Below are 14,131 nucleotides of genomic sequence, written 5' to 3' on the forward strand. Positions count from 1 at the left end.
ATTGGCCGTGATCAATCTCAATTTTCACCAATCTGATATGATCGATTTGTACCCAAAACCCTAGAAATTCTTGTTTTTTTTTAAATCTAAGAATCGATTCCAGGGTTCATGAATCACGAGCACCAATTTCGGCCCGGACTGTGTTTTAAAACTTTGAATTTAATTTGGTTGGCTGTTCAAGAATTAACTATTTCTTGCATGTTGTGTGCAGAATGATATGCAGGGGTTTTAGATTTTTTTTTTGGTCTGATATGCAGGGGTTTTAGATAAGATGGCTAGTTAATGCTTCTCTCAGACAAAATATTCCCATCTTGTGTTTGTTTGGCTTTACATAAGATCGCAAACTAATGATCCTCTATACTAACATGAAATTCTTTTCTATACAATCTCTTACGAATTGGATAATTTGTTCCTTCAAACTGCATAGACCGGTCAGTCCTTAGAAAAAAAATCCTCTGCAGTGCCTTATTCTTGCGGTACATTGCATTTAGGGCTTGAGAGCCTGACATGGAAAGTGCAACATCCAAAGGTGCCGAGCTTGAGAAGAAAGAAAAAGCAAAAACTTGATCAATTGAGCTCGCACCGTTGGATGAAGCATCGTCCACATGTCGAGCTTTCAAACCCAAAGACCCCCTCAAATGAAGGAATTGCTGAGGAATTTAATCCCGGACCCCTCTCTCTGTGGGTGATCCCTTACCCTGAAACTGGTGTTGCAGCGCTCACACTGCCCCTTCATGGGACTTAGAGTCTTCTCCTGCACCTCCAACACTATTGGATTTCTGGGTTATAGGTGCATGGCATGATACTGAACATCGTAGTAGGTTGAATCAAAATATGGATTTTTTTCACACAGGTGATTTTATAATTATTTTTCAAGTAAAAGAGAAGTAGGGATGTAACGGATCAAATTCAAATCGAATTGGGCACTATCCTAATTCGAATTTGTTTACCAATTTGTTATTCGAATTCAATATTTTAAACGGATTTCGAACATCATCCGATTCTATCCGATTGCCGAAAAAACAGAGACGGGGAGTGAGTGAGAGGAGAAGAAGACGATGGAGCTCTGAATTTTTAATTTTTTTGCTGTCCTCTTTGGGAAGTCTTGTTCTTACTATTGGTTTCGTCTGTGACAGAAATCTAAGTAGCATGAAGAAGAATAAAAAGAAAAAACAAGGTTACAGGAAGAAGGAAAAAATAGTGAAGAATAGAATTTCAGGAAGAAGAAGAATTAGGGGGGAAAAAAGAAGAAGAGAAAACCAGAATCGAAGAGAGAAGAATCAGAATAAGAAATTAAAAAAAAAAAAAAAAAAGAGGATAAAATCATAGTTGAAAGATGAAGAGAAGAAAACCAGAGTCCATGGAAGAAAAAAGAGTAACAATAAGATCGCAGAATACTAGTCACTAGAGTATGAGGAAACACACAGTCGTCAGGGTCACCTGAGCCGTAGCCACTCACCGTTGTTGGAGACTTGGAGTCGCCTGAGGTTGTAGACGCACTGACACAGTGGGCGAAAGGGTTAGGGGTTGTCGTCGATGAGGGGTCTCAATTTCTATCCACTCGTTAACGAATCAGTGGAGTGGTTTTCGTTCCGACATTGAATTGAATCTTCCCCAGATCCCAATCACTTCGTTCAAACAGGCATTGATCAGGCAATCTTCAACAAGTGTCCCCCAGATCCATTGAAATGGGAGAAATTATATCCAACCTCGTTACGCTCATCACCCTATAAATTGGCCAAACCATAACCTTCCCTTCCATGACCTCACTTCTCAAATTCAGTAATACTCAAGCATTCCATTAACGCAGTTTGCTTTACAACCATCTACGATCATCATGTGGAACAGAGTTCTCTTCCTTTTGGGATTGTCGATTTTGGCCTTCGTTCAGGTCATAGATGGCTTCTCTCATCACCACCACCACCATCACCACCACCACCAGCAGCTCGACCATCAATCTGCAGTGCATGATACCGATGGCAATGAGCTCGAAGCAGGGATGCCGTACTACATTGTCTCCGCAATCAGGGGAGGCGGCGGCGGAGGTGTTTCTCTAGGAAGGAGAGAGAGCTCCACCAGTCAAAGTCACACGGCCCATACCCCAACAGTGAAGCAGAGCTCCTACGACAGGAACATGGGAACCCCAGTGATGTTCTCTCCAGCATCCTCAGAACACCCAGAATTGGATTTGCCGTCTGCAGAAGAAGAGGGAACGATGATAATTCGGGAATCAATGGACATGAACATTTGCTTCTCTGGGATGGACAATAGGGTGTGGCAGGTGGAACAGAGGAGAGAGCAATCCGGAGGATGGTGGTGGTGGTCGTCAAAGAATTCGAGTTTGAGGTATGTGACGGTGAAGGGGAAGCCAGGGCACCCAGGGGAGTCGACAGTGAGGAACTGGTTCAGAATCGAGAGGATAAGCGAGGGTAGCCCTGTATATAGGATCGTCTACTGTCCCAACGTGTGCGAGTCGTGCCATGTGGTGTGCGGGAGGGTTGGGATTACCAAGGAGAACAGCGAGCGATGGCTATCGGTTTCAGAGCACCGAGAGTTCCCTTTCGTCTTCGTCAGAGCTAGGCAGTCCCACGACAGCAACAACAAAGATGAATAGAGAAAGAAAGCAGAGTTGAATGGAATAAGAGAAGAAAGAGTCTGGCTATGACGCTGGCTGATCGAGCGGGAATAATAGCAGAAGGAATGAGTAAACCGATCCAAAAGTTCTTCTAATTCTCCAACCACGCAAAAGGAAAAATTTACAACAAAAGTTCTGTCCGCAGCAACATTAGTTAATCAGTCGCCTTTGATTGTTCTATCCAATATCAATCAATTTTGATCTCTCTTTCTCTGCTTGCATTTCCAATTTCTTACTTTTCAATAGCTTTTTGAACCCTTTATATTTTGAGGTGGTAAACTTTAGGGTAAAAAGATCATTGCTTGGTGGCGTGGCCCTTGCACCAGTATGAGCCGACGGCAATGAGAGTGCAAAGGGGCATCATCCGCATCAATATGGATGAAATTATTTTATTTCATTGGGGGTGGATTTTGTAATTCACACACTCTTGTGTTTAAGCATAAGGGCCACACGACCTCACAATGTTTTTTTTGCCCTATTAAAAATTAGGAAAATAACTTTAAGGAAAGGGTTCTTTTGGATTTTTATCCACTGCTGGACTCATCGTGCGGTGTTGCAGGTGCCATGTGTGCCATGTGGGGCCCGTTGCACACACATGGCACCTGCAGCGCCAAATGATGAGTACAGCAACGCTGCAGTTACAGCAGCGGATAATGATCTGGGTTCTCTCACCAAGCAAAATCAGGGACCACACCAAAGACGTGGAATAAAATGATATCTTATGTAGGAAGAGAGCAAGGTCATTTCTTATGAGGAGGAGAAAAAGATGGGGTGAGGGGGTGACGGTTAAAATCAAGGCATATTTAGAGATACCATGCGATCTCAGATCTTCATCTCATCGAGGTTTAAATCGTTGTCTGTTTTCAATAAAGTGGAGCTCAAGCACTACCCTCAGGACCTACTGCTAGCAACGAGGCCTTCTTTTGTTTGGAGATATCCTCTAAGTTTAGTCTGATCGAGCTTGTTCTTATTGTTAATTTCCCTTCCACTACCCTCTTCCTTTTTATCTCTGTATAATAATGGAAAATTTGGTACGTTAAGAAAATATTACGGGTGGAAGATTTGGTATTTCCTAAAAGGAGAAAAAAAAAGAGAATACATTTAAAGGTCCTTGGAATAAAATAAGTAAAGGAAGAGGGGGGGGGGTTTCTCTGTGGGGAAGCATGCACAGGGGCCAATGACAGTGCAAGCAGAAGCATCATGGGGACGAGATTTCTACCTTTCATTGGGGGTGGCGTGGTCATTTCACCACCACTGTGTCTTTGCATGGGTAGTACACTCCCCCCAATGAACGTTTCTTCTGATAAATAAACATTCCACACATCCATAGTTGAAAATTGTTCTAGATCTCAGGTAGTTCTCTCTATCTCTCTCACCAATTTGATTGGACAAACATGAGGATTTGGGATCCATAAATATTTCAATTTGAAATTTGTTGGTGCAGGGCAGTTTGCCATCTGGATGCTGCCACAATTGTTTGCATATGCATTGAATTTCCCAATACAGAACAGGGGAAGTTCTTTAATGGCTGCAGTAGCAGGAGTGGTGTTGGTTAAGTTGGAGAAGAATAGATCTCTTTGGCTTTATAAAGCTTTCCTTGGATTCTGCTATACTGTTATGGTTTGGCACTACACTTTTAAGTAACTCTGTCTTTCTCCACCACCCTTTATGGCTTATGCTATTGGTTCCTGATATTAATTGGTTTGGTTCCATTTCATGGCAGCAGTTGATGCCATCTCTATCTGGTAAGTCTCTTGAAGGAAGATTTCTCACCAAAAAGAGAACTTTTTGTTCAGAACACACAAGAAAAAAAGATGACCATGGGTGCACAGGCCAGGCCCTACTGGGCTCATGATGGATTTTGGGCAGGCTCAGGCCAGCTTGCCTGGGCCAAACTTGCATCCTTCAACCAGTTTTGTCTCAATTAATTTCCATAGATTAAGGCCTGTTTGAAATCCTCCTTCTAAACAGACCTTACATTTGAGTTATTGAAATTTTTGGTGTTTGGACTGCTAATAGATAAATCAAATTAATTTTATTAGCTTGTTTGCAACTTTCTAGCAGGCCTCTGAAGCCGAGAATCGTATTAAAAAATGGGGAGGATCTGTGGCAGAGGGCTTGGTTCTTTCATCAATCCATTTTTTTCTTCTTTTTCTGTTTTTCGGCCTCAAGGGTGAAGAACTTTAGTCTTTAGCTGCAGCTGGGCAATAATATCTTTGGAAGGACCTCATGGGGAGAAAGAGGATTTCATTTACTCAACAGTTGAAGCAATTTTGTAGTATTCTAGTCAACCAAGGATATTAAATTTTGTTGAGGAAAATTATATCCTGACATTAATTACTCCTTAATTTTCTGATTAGGTCATTTGGCTTTGACAATTTTTATTATCTATGTCAATTCTACTACTTCAATGCATGATGTTGTCCTATTATTATTAGTAGTATTTCTTTTCATTTCAGATTTAAAATTTTTTTTTTTCATTTTATCTAAAATTTGATAACTCCAAATTTTCCCTCCAAAGTGCTTAAAAATCGTTGTACTAAGTGTTAGAATTCACATAATCAGAAATGGTACATATGGCAGAGCTAATTCTTGGAAATATCTGTAAGATATTTCCAAATATTTATTGGGCTTAATTAATTATGCCCTAGCTATTGGTGTGGGTCCATGGGCATAAACTTGGTTTGGGACTACTTTAAGGTTAATAGGGGTATACTAGTTTTTTTCATTGTGGGATGGATTGGATTAGGATTTTGTATTTATTATAAATACATGGTTAGGGTCCCTGCAGTCACTTGATCTTATTCTTGGTTTTTCCCACTAAGAATATGAGGTGTGTGAGGCAAGAAGACTGGAGAAGATCATGATCAAAGTTTCAAGGCAAAGGATGGCGACACAGAGGAGATTATTCTTCTCCAACATACGCGGGTGCAAGGTACACATTGCTTTCCCCTTTTTTTTTTTTATTTAATCGTGTTCTAGATTCCTGTATGGAGATGGATTTGGGTTTCACAACACCCAAGGATTTTCTAACAAAATTTACTATAATCATCTGAAGTGTGCGCATTAGCACTGATGCCTCCCAAGGATAGAACAGTGTAAGCGTAACAGTGGGCAAAGAGTTTATTTATGTTTATGACTGCATATTATCAATGGGTTTTGGTTATCCATAGAACCTAAAGTCGTTCACGGTTTGGGACAAAATTGGTCATTCTGTTTATATGATCATCACATCGTGTGTTATAAGGAATGTTGATTCCATAACACAAATGTGAGTGGACACATGTACATTGAACTGGATCACATGAGAATCTTGAATGGATTACTACTGTCAGATGTATGAAATAAGATTCTTTTCAGAAGCTTACAATTGGTCCCTTAACCTAAGAAGCCCTAATCGTTGCAATTCAGCAATATGAATTTTGGTGTACTAATGACGATTGATGTGTATTTGATTCATGGTGTTTAGTTATGTACAAAAGAGATGCTCGACAAGGTGTGCATTTTCCCCAAGGAAAAATATCAAATAGAGAGTATCTATACATAATTGGGCAAAATCCCGTGGCATGTTTGAAAATAATTTACAAAAGATTAATTAATAGGGAAAAAGCAAAATGATGCTCATGGACACAGGTCCGTGCAAAATGATCGTCGCACTCCCAAAGATTTTCACCTTTTCATGGGGGTACGATGATCATTTCACACTGCATGCGACCAGGTAGCGTTCTTTCTCTAAAGTAATCGCCAAGCCTACTTAGACAAAAAGGCCAAATTAGGAGTCGCGAGTTAGGTTACCTTTCACGGCATTCCTACCTGATTCATTAATAATCCATCAATTCCAACGGACCCTCTTGGCAATGACTTGTCGATCTCCAAGGCTAGAGACTCTGGATTCAAGAGAGGGGGAGACTTGTAGTTGCCGAGCAACCATCATGTTGACTAGCTACTGATTGGTCAAGAACACATCATTTTGCTCAACTTGATTTGATTGGATTGGTTTGCATGCATGCATGAGTCTTTTCTGGTTTCCATCTTCCAAAGCTCTTTTCAATTCATGGTGGGCTACTCCTCCCTTTTTTCCATTCTTGTCCTGTATCAAACCGTTATTCAGCTTTAGAATTTTCTTCTTTTATGGATTAGAAATTTGGAAGAATTGAACGGTTGTAGGCTAACCATGGATGAATAGTATTATTATAAAGTAAGAGACGCAGAAGCTGAGTCTCACGAGAGGATCGATCAGGAAATTTTTGTGAAATGGAGGAGGATTCAATATTACTGCTCCAACTCCATGAAGGGCACAAGACTAATAACCCTACAGTGGACCTGATCAAGCAGGTAGGTGTGGAGTCAAAGAAGCTATGGAGTATTGGAGGTCCAGCAATCTTCACTTCCATATGTCAATACACACTCACTGCCATCACTCAGACCTTCATAGGGCATGTTGGAACCATTCAGCTCGCTGCTGTTTCTATGGCGAGTTCTGTTGTTGCTGGATTTGCCTTTGGCATCATGGTAATCCTATTAATTAGCTCCACCTAACTCTGTCTTAGCTGAATGTAAAATTTTTATTAATCAACGATCTGTTAAGTTAATATCAACAAAAGGAAGAGGACGGATCGTGTTTTCCTTCACCCATGGTGAAGATCGAGATCCTGTGTATTTATTGCCAATGGATGCAACTCTAAGGGAGGGCGGGCCTTGGTGCAACAATAAGATTGCTCCATTTTGACCAAGTGGTTAGCAATTCGAGTCTGGAAACAACCTCTCCGTGAAAACAGGGTTAAGGCTGCATACATTATGACTCTTCCCAGACCTTGTAGTGATGGGAGCCTAATGCACTGGGTACACCCTTTTTTTTATGCAACTCTAAGGGTAGCTTGGACTAATTGTGACCATCGTGAGTGAAGAGAAACTCTCTCCAAATAAATATTTAAGATTACTCCTTTTTTATTGGTGGGGAGCTCAATAACTAAACAATTATTGCTACTAGTTAGGTGTAAAATTTTGAACCAACTGTGTCATCTTTTGTTGAACAATTAGTCTTTCTTCTTAAAATATCTTCGGATCTAGATACCCTCTAATCGGAGAGAGACATCTCTAAATGGATAGGGTTGTGAATCAAATTGGGATATTCAATTATCTGTTTACATTTAGTCCCCTCAACATGCTCATCCATCATAAGGATTCGTTGCATCATCACCACAACCCAACCCAAATTGTTTTTAGGAACTTGATCGTTCATTGCTCAAAACCAATCAAAAGTCAAAACTCCCTTGAATACTTACACACAAAACATGATTCCTTTGAAACACACTTCTCTTATGTCATCATCTTATTGGGCGGAGCCCAGATTTGATGAGTTCTATTTGATAGGGAAAAAAAGTCCAGTAAAAAGTGACTCGGATAAATTCGGACTGAGTCTAGTCCTTTTTAATACTAAGTGAATCCACATTACTATTGATCAGGTTTTACCAACAAACCCTGGTTTTCCAACTATGTGTAGAACTATTATGGTACTATCCCCTCCCTTTTAATTTTGGTAATGGGTATTACCCGATTTTGTAATCAGCGGTAGGTCAGAGTGAAACAAGGCCGGGTTGGGTGGGGTTTTGTAAAACCCTAGCCCAACCCTGAGTCCTCTTAGCTCAACCCAAGTCCAACCCGGCCCTAGGTCGGGTTGAGATATTTCAGCCCAAGCCCAACCTTTTCGGGCTCAACTCAGCCCAGCCCGATCCTAATTGATCCTGTTCGGGCCGGGTAGGGCTAGGTTGGCAATGATTGGCCCTAATTTTTGCTAGGGCCTGGTTGGCCTTGATTGTTCAATCTCATGTGATTGGATATTGGTTTGTTTCATACTCAATTGACTATTAGACTTTTCTTTGGATTCAAAAACTTAACTCAATCTTAAAATTTTAAATGTTTTTGTTCAATAGATAACTAGCCTTTTTTTTTTGTAAACCAATAGATAATTAGATACTAAATAAATTTTGTAAAATATAATCAATAAATTGTAAAGCATAACCTAACACAGGGCCGGGCTGGGCCTAGCCCGAGGCTTAACCCTGGCCCAGCCCGACCCTGACCCTGGGCCTAAAATTTTCAACCCTAACCCCGCCCTCAGGGTTGAAAAATCTAGCCAGACTTTGATTGGGCACAGGGCGGGCTAGGGCCGATAGGGCCAAACTTAAACCCCTAATTAGGGCTGTGTAAATGGAATCTTACATGGCTAGTATCTTATTGATCGTCAGATCCCCCTCTCTGCATCTTAGCCATTCAACACATCTCTATTCAGTACATCCTCTCTCTCTCTCTCCCTCTCTCCATTGTCTCCCTGTCACGCCCCTATTCCAGACAAGGAATATATTATCATATAAAGGGTGACTAGGACGACGCGTGTCATCCTACTAAACCGCCCGGATCACTGACACAGTGTCCCAACGCACAGTCATATCCAATATTAACATAATATAATATTAGAATGCAGAAAAGAGGAATATTACATTCCAAGGATCAGTAGTATTGCGGAAGCGTATAAATCGAATAGTTACAAGATGTTCAAAGCTAGATGATAAATACAGTAATTAGTTACATTTCCAATGACCATCTAATAACTATCAAAAATGGTATTACAGTAAGTATTTCACCATAGGCCTTAGCCTCAAAAGTGATCAAAAAGGGATCGAGTCCCGAATATCCTCACGGCCCGTAGGCACAATCGTCGCAAGGACACCCGTCGCCATGTTCCTCAAACACGGCCTCCGGTTCCTCCTCACCGATCTCATCGTATCCCGAGGGCTGAACTCCAAGTCCCGCGAGATATCCGTCACCTGCACCATAATCTAAAAAGTGTGCGCACGAGGGGGTTAGCTCCACTGAGCCAGTGAGGGGATGGGAATGCACAAACACGCAATTCACATAGTCCAATGATGCATGCACATGTTAAGTCCATTTTTCCACCTAACAAACAACTAAGTCAATGGCATATGCTACTGTGACAACTCGGGAGACACTGTGGGTCACTTAACTTATCGCCACAATGAAACCTCAATTGTCACGTGGGACCTACGCCGATCGAAGCCTCCAAGACCACTCGGTGGCGGACCCGATAACCAATACTACCATGATTGGCCTCTCCCACCTCCACGAGAATCCGGTGTGCGATTACCCAACACCTAAACCCCTGTTGGTAAGGGTCGTAGCATAAGGGTGTGAAATCCTAGCCACAAATATACTACATGCAAGTCCTATCGTCCCGAGAGGTAATCCGGCGCATCAACTTTTCATCCGGTTTAGTGCCGGTTACGCGACGCACGGCGCATACGATTCAACATGACATTCAACATAATTTCTTCATAAATGTATATAGTGTTCGGGGTTCCGGCACCGGTACCCACCGGCACCGAGACCCATCAAGGTACAACATTACCAATCAACATTATAACAAATAGATATAAAATTATGCAATATGCGCAAACATGCTTATTAATTATAATGATTACATAATATATATTGCAATAATAATAACAAGCCCAAACGACCAAACCCACTCACAACGTATACGCCAAGCACCAAGATTATCAGTTGTCGCCTCGATCAAGCAAAAAGCCACAAAAGAGAATATTTTAACCTATACAAAGAGTGAAATAAGGTTAAACGAGCGAAGGGAACGGATCCCCAAAAGGTCTCCCATAAACACTTAAGTATAAGGTTTCAGGAACGAAGTGGTTGCAGGAGTGGTTTCATGCCAAAATTCTGCAACCACATGTAAATCCTAGGAAACCGGGGGTTCGGGACAGTTTTAGTCAAGGTCGGATGCAGATGTGGTTTCAGAAAACTGAAACCGAGTGTAAATCCGACCTTCACAGGGGCTCAGGACAATTTTGGTCAAGGTCGGATGCGGATGTGGTTTCGTAAAATCGAAACCGAGTGTAAATCCGACCTTCACGAGAATCCTTCTCGGGAAGGTAATTTCAGGGTGGTTTCTTGCAGGTCTGAACCCACATGTAAACCCTCACACCTTCAGGTCCAAAATCCGAAGGATTCCCCTCCAAGGACCCCATTTCAAGTGGTTTTAAAGCTCAAGGACTTCTAGGAAACTCCATCCTAAGCTCATTAGGGTCCAACCTTAAATCTCTCAAATGGCAATGAGAACCCTCACATTAGAGCTCATAATGGAGTGAAATAACTCCACCATAGCTTGGCTTTAATGCTCCATCGACTCCCTAGGTTCCAAGAGAGATCTAGGTCAATCTCTCCCATTACCCAACCCCTTTTAAAATCCAAAATAGAAGAAGGAAGAAGCTTACCTACCCCCAAGATGAGAGCTCCACGATTTATGGCCCAAGAGATGGGGTCTCCACCTTCCTCCAAGCCTCTCTCTCCTTCCTCTTTCTCTTCCTCTCCTCTTTCTCTCCTCTTTCTCTCCTCCACGATTTAGGGTAGAAGAGAATGATGAAGGAGAAGTGATGTTCTCTCTCTCCCTCATGGACTCATTTATAATAAATGGGTATTTGGGTACCTCTAGTCAAATGGGTCATGAGGCTTAATGGGTCAACCCATTAGTTCCATGTGGGTAAGTGGATGGAATAACCCATCATTGGGTCAATAGGTTAAATGGGCCTGCCCACAACCTTAATTAGGGAAAAGCCCATTCTTAGATGGGTTCATAAGAGATGGGTATAAGTCCCCAATGTACTTCCTAAAGGTACGTGGGACCCGAACTTAAATTATTCCCTTCTCTCATGAAATAGCTCGAGCGGTTCAAGCCCGGACCCGCACTTCGAGGTTACCAAGGGAAGAATAATTAATAAGTCTTGAGGCTAGAACTTACCTTTCCCCTGTCATGGTTTATTACCCATGACCCCGAACAGCTTCGCCACGGCAATGCTAAGCTCATCACCGAACGAAATATCCAACTGAGGTGACGGTCCAGGATGCTCTCTCCTGAACTCCTCGCTTCCCGGGCTGGTACTTGGAGGGTAATCGACGAAGTCGCCGTCAACGAACTTTCCCCACTGGCGGTTGAGGAATCTTTCCTCCACAGGCAAACCCGTGTTGTGGTCAACGATTTTGTAGCTAGGTTTGACCATCATGGAGAACAGGTCACCAGCATACATGGCAGCGGTATCTACACGTCACGAGAAGAAATGATATTTAATTATATCCCGGGGTACGGGTATAACACTCCCATTCTCTGATTAATACATCCAACACCCATTAGAGGGTTGGGCACTGACATCCAATTCAAAAATATAAGCAATTTTGATAGAAAGATAGCCCAATAATATATGAAGACACATCTAGCATCTCAAATAACCGATGTGAGACTATAGCTCAATAACTCTCAACACCATCCCTATTATGCTTTAACTTTGTGTAACCTACTGTTAAGGCTCAGTTTCAATTTTACAAAAGAGTCAGCTTGAGCCCAGCTCAAAACTCATCAATCAACCCAAGTAATTAAATGGTCCTTACGCCTGGATGATTTGTTCTGCATATTTCCCTAATGTTTATTATTAGGTAAGCTATACATAATACATGTGAGTATGGAAGCATTGATGCAGTTAGGAATGGCGAGTGCGTTAGAGACGTTGTGCGGGCAAGCATTTGGAGCAGGACAGCTTACGATGTTGGGTATTTACCTGCAGCGATCATGGGTCATTTCATTTTGCACTGCTCTTGTTTTAGTTCCTTTGTATGTGTTCTCTCCTCCCATTCTCAAGCTTCTAGGCGAGAACACTGAGATTGCTGATGCCACTGGTTAGTACTCTCTCACCTTCACCCTCTCTCCAACTTGCCATAGACAAACATAACAGTCAAAACCCTTTTCTTTTTTGGGTGTAGGGAAGTTTGCCATTTACATTCTTCCCCAATTGTTTGCATATTCCGTAAATTACCCAATACAGAAGTTTTTACAGGCTCAGAGGAAAGTGATGGTAATGGCTTGGGTGTCAGGAACAGTTATGGTGATACATGTATTTGTTAGTTGGTTGCTCATATTGAAGATTGATTTGGGTTTAGTTGGTGCTGCCATTGCCCTTGACTTGTCATGGTGGCTGATCGTCCTTGGTCATTTGATCTACATTTTAGTGGGGAATACTGATAGAGCTTGGACTGGTTTCTCTTTTCTAGCATTTAAAGACCTCTATGGCTTTGTGAAGCTTTCTTTGGCTTCTGGTGTAATGATATGGTCTCTCTCTCTCTCTCTCTCTCTCTCTGTTTTGGTTTTATTGCTGCTCTTCCTTATATGGGTTTTGTTCCATGATGGCAGTTTGGAATTTTGGTACTTGATGTTGCTGATAGTTATAACAGGATATTTGAAGAACCCATTAGTAACAGTTGATGCCCTATCTATCTGGTAAGAATGTATAAAGTAGTACTGTTAGCTTCATTCATCTAATGGTAAATTGGTAATGGATTTTCCAACAGAATATTAATACTAAATATTGTTCATATTCCAATTTTTTGCAGCATGAACATAAGAGGCTGGAATGCCATGATTGGACTTGGACTCAATGCGGCAATAAGGTTGTGTACACTTATATGAAGTTAATTAATGAAATAGTAGGGTTTGAAATCCTTCAATAATATTTTCTATTTTCGTTTAAAATCGCATAAAAAGCGTGAGAGTATCCAACGAACTAGGAGCCGGTAATCCTCGAGCAGCAAAATTTGCAGTGATTGTGGTTTCTGCAATGTCCATGGCCATAGCAGTGGTTTACATGACAATAATCTTGGCAACCAGAGACTATTTTCCTCGTCTTTTCACCAACAGTGTTGAAGTGATGAAAGAAGTCATCAAGATTGCACCTTTGCTAGCAGTTACTGTGCTTATAAATGGACTTCAAATAGTCATATCTGGTAAGTATGAATGAGCTTCAATTTCAATTCATACACTACTTCAAATTAAAATCTGATTTGTTTTCAATTTCCCAGGTGTTGCTGTTGGAGCTGGATGGCAAGCACTGGTAGCATATATCAACATTGGGTGCTATTATATAGTTGGACTACCCACCGGCCTACTTCTGGGGTTTAAATTTGATTATGGGGTTGAGGTGAAACACCAGAACATGATCTAGAAAAAAATGCATTACTACTGGAGCGAAATCAAATTTTAATCTTTCTAAAATTCTCTTTTGAGTTGCAGGGTATTTGGGGAGGGATGATTGGGGGCATTGTTATGCAAACCATAATCTTAGTAATAGTTACTTCACGCACCAATTGGAACAAGGAGGTGATCATATTAATAAACATTTCCAAGACTAGATTATGTGATTTGGATTTGGATTTGGCTGAGAAGAAATGGATTTTTACAAACTATTGTTCAACTGACTTGCAGGCTTCAGAAGCAGAGAGCCGTGTTAGACAATGGGGAGGATAAGCAGAAGAGGGCCGGGAAGTATAACATAGATTAAAGTTTCAATTACTACTGAAGATACATGGAGATAATTTCATAATTCTTGTAGCATTTTTCTCAAATTCTACCTAATGAGAACA

The 14,131-nt window shown here is 41.3% G+C and overlaps 3 protein-coding genes across 3 annotated transcripts; all 3 read left to right on the forward strand.

Moving 5' to 3' along the window:
* The first annotated feature begins 1,837 nt into the window (after positions 1–1,837).
* Positions 1,838–2,614, forward strand: LOC122661859 (21 kDa seed protein-like). The gene has a single exon (XM_043857369.1). It carries the CDS (start codon positions 1,838–1,840, stop codon positions 2,612–2,614), a length of 777 nt encoding a protein of 258 aa, XP_043713304.1.
* Positions 2,615–6,889: 4,275 nt separating this feature from the next.
* Positions 6,890–12,977, forward strand: LOC122661861 (protein DETOXIFICATION 33-like). The gene is made up of 4 exons (XM_043857370.1): positions 6,890–7,147; positions 12,199–12,394; positions 12,479–12,813; positions 12,906–12,977. Exons 1-4 carry the CDS (start codon positions 6,890–6,892, stop codon positions 12,975–12,977), a joined length of 861 nt encoding a protein of 286 aa, XP_043713305.1.
* LOC122661862 (protein DETOXIFICATION 33-like) lies at positions 12,607–14,015 on the forward strand. Its single transcript, XM_043857371.1, has 4 exons — positions 12,607–13,162; positions 13,257–13,495; positions 13,571–13,689; positions 13,782–14,015. Exons 1-4 carry the CDS (start codon positions 13,107–13,109, stop codon positions 14,013–14,015), a joined length of 648 nt encoding a protein of 215 aa, XP_043713306.1. The 5' UTR covers positions 12,607–13,106.
* Positions 14,016–14,131: the final 116 nt, after the last annotated feature.

This window comes from Telopea speciosissima, chromosome 5, assembly GCF_018873765.1.
Source record: "Telopea speciosissima isolate NSW1024214 ecotype Mountain lineage chromosome 5, Tspe_v1, whole genome shotgun sequence".
NCBI lineage: Eukaryota > Viridiplantae > Streptophyta > Magnoliopsida > Proteales > Proteaceae > Telopea > Telopea speciosissima.

Coding starts and splice junctions, on each gene's coding strand:
- LOC122661859 (XM_043857369.1), top strand. CDS start 1,838: ATGTGGAACAGAGTTCTCTTCCTTTTGGGATTGTCGATTTTGGCCTTC.
- LOC122661861 (XM_043857370.1), top strand. CDS start 6,890: ATGGAGGAGGATTCAATATTACTGCTCCAACTCCATGAAGGGCACAAG. Junction 12,395..12,478: donor TGAGATTGCTGATGCCACTG/GTTAGTACTCTC, acceptor TTTTGGGTGTAG/GGAAGTTTGCCATTTACATT. Junction 12,814..12,905: donor AGCTTTCTTTGGCTTCTGGT/GTAATGATATGG, acceptor CCATGATGGCAG/TTTGGAATTTTGGTACTTGA.
- LOC122661862 (XM_043857371.1), top strand. CDS start 13,107: ATGAACATAAGAGGCTGGAATGCCATGATTGGACTTGGACTCAATGCG. Junction 13,163..13,256: donor GGACTCAATGCGGCAATAAG/GTTGTGTACACT, acceptor TCGCATAAAAAG/CGTGAGAGTATCCAACGAAC. Junction 13,690..13,781: donor AATTTGATTATGGGGTTGAG/GTGAAACACCAG, acceptor TTTGAGTTGCAG/GGTATTTGGGGAGGGATGAT.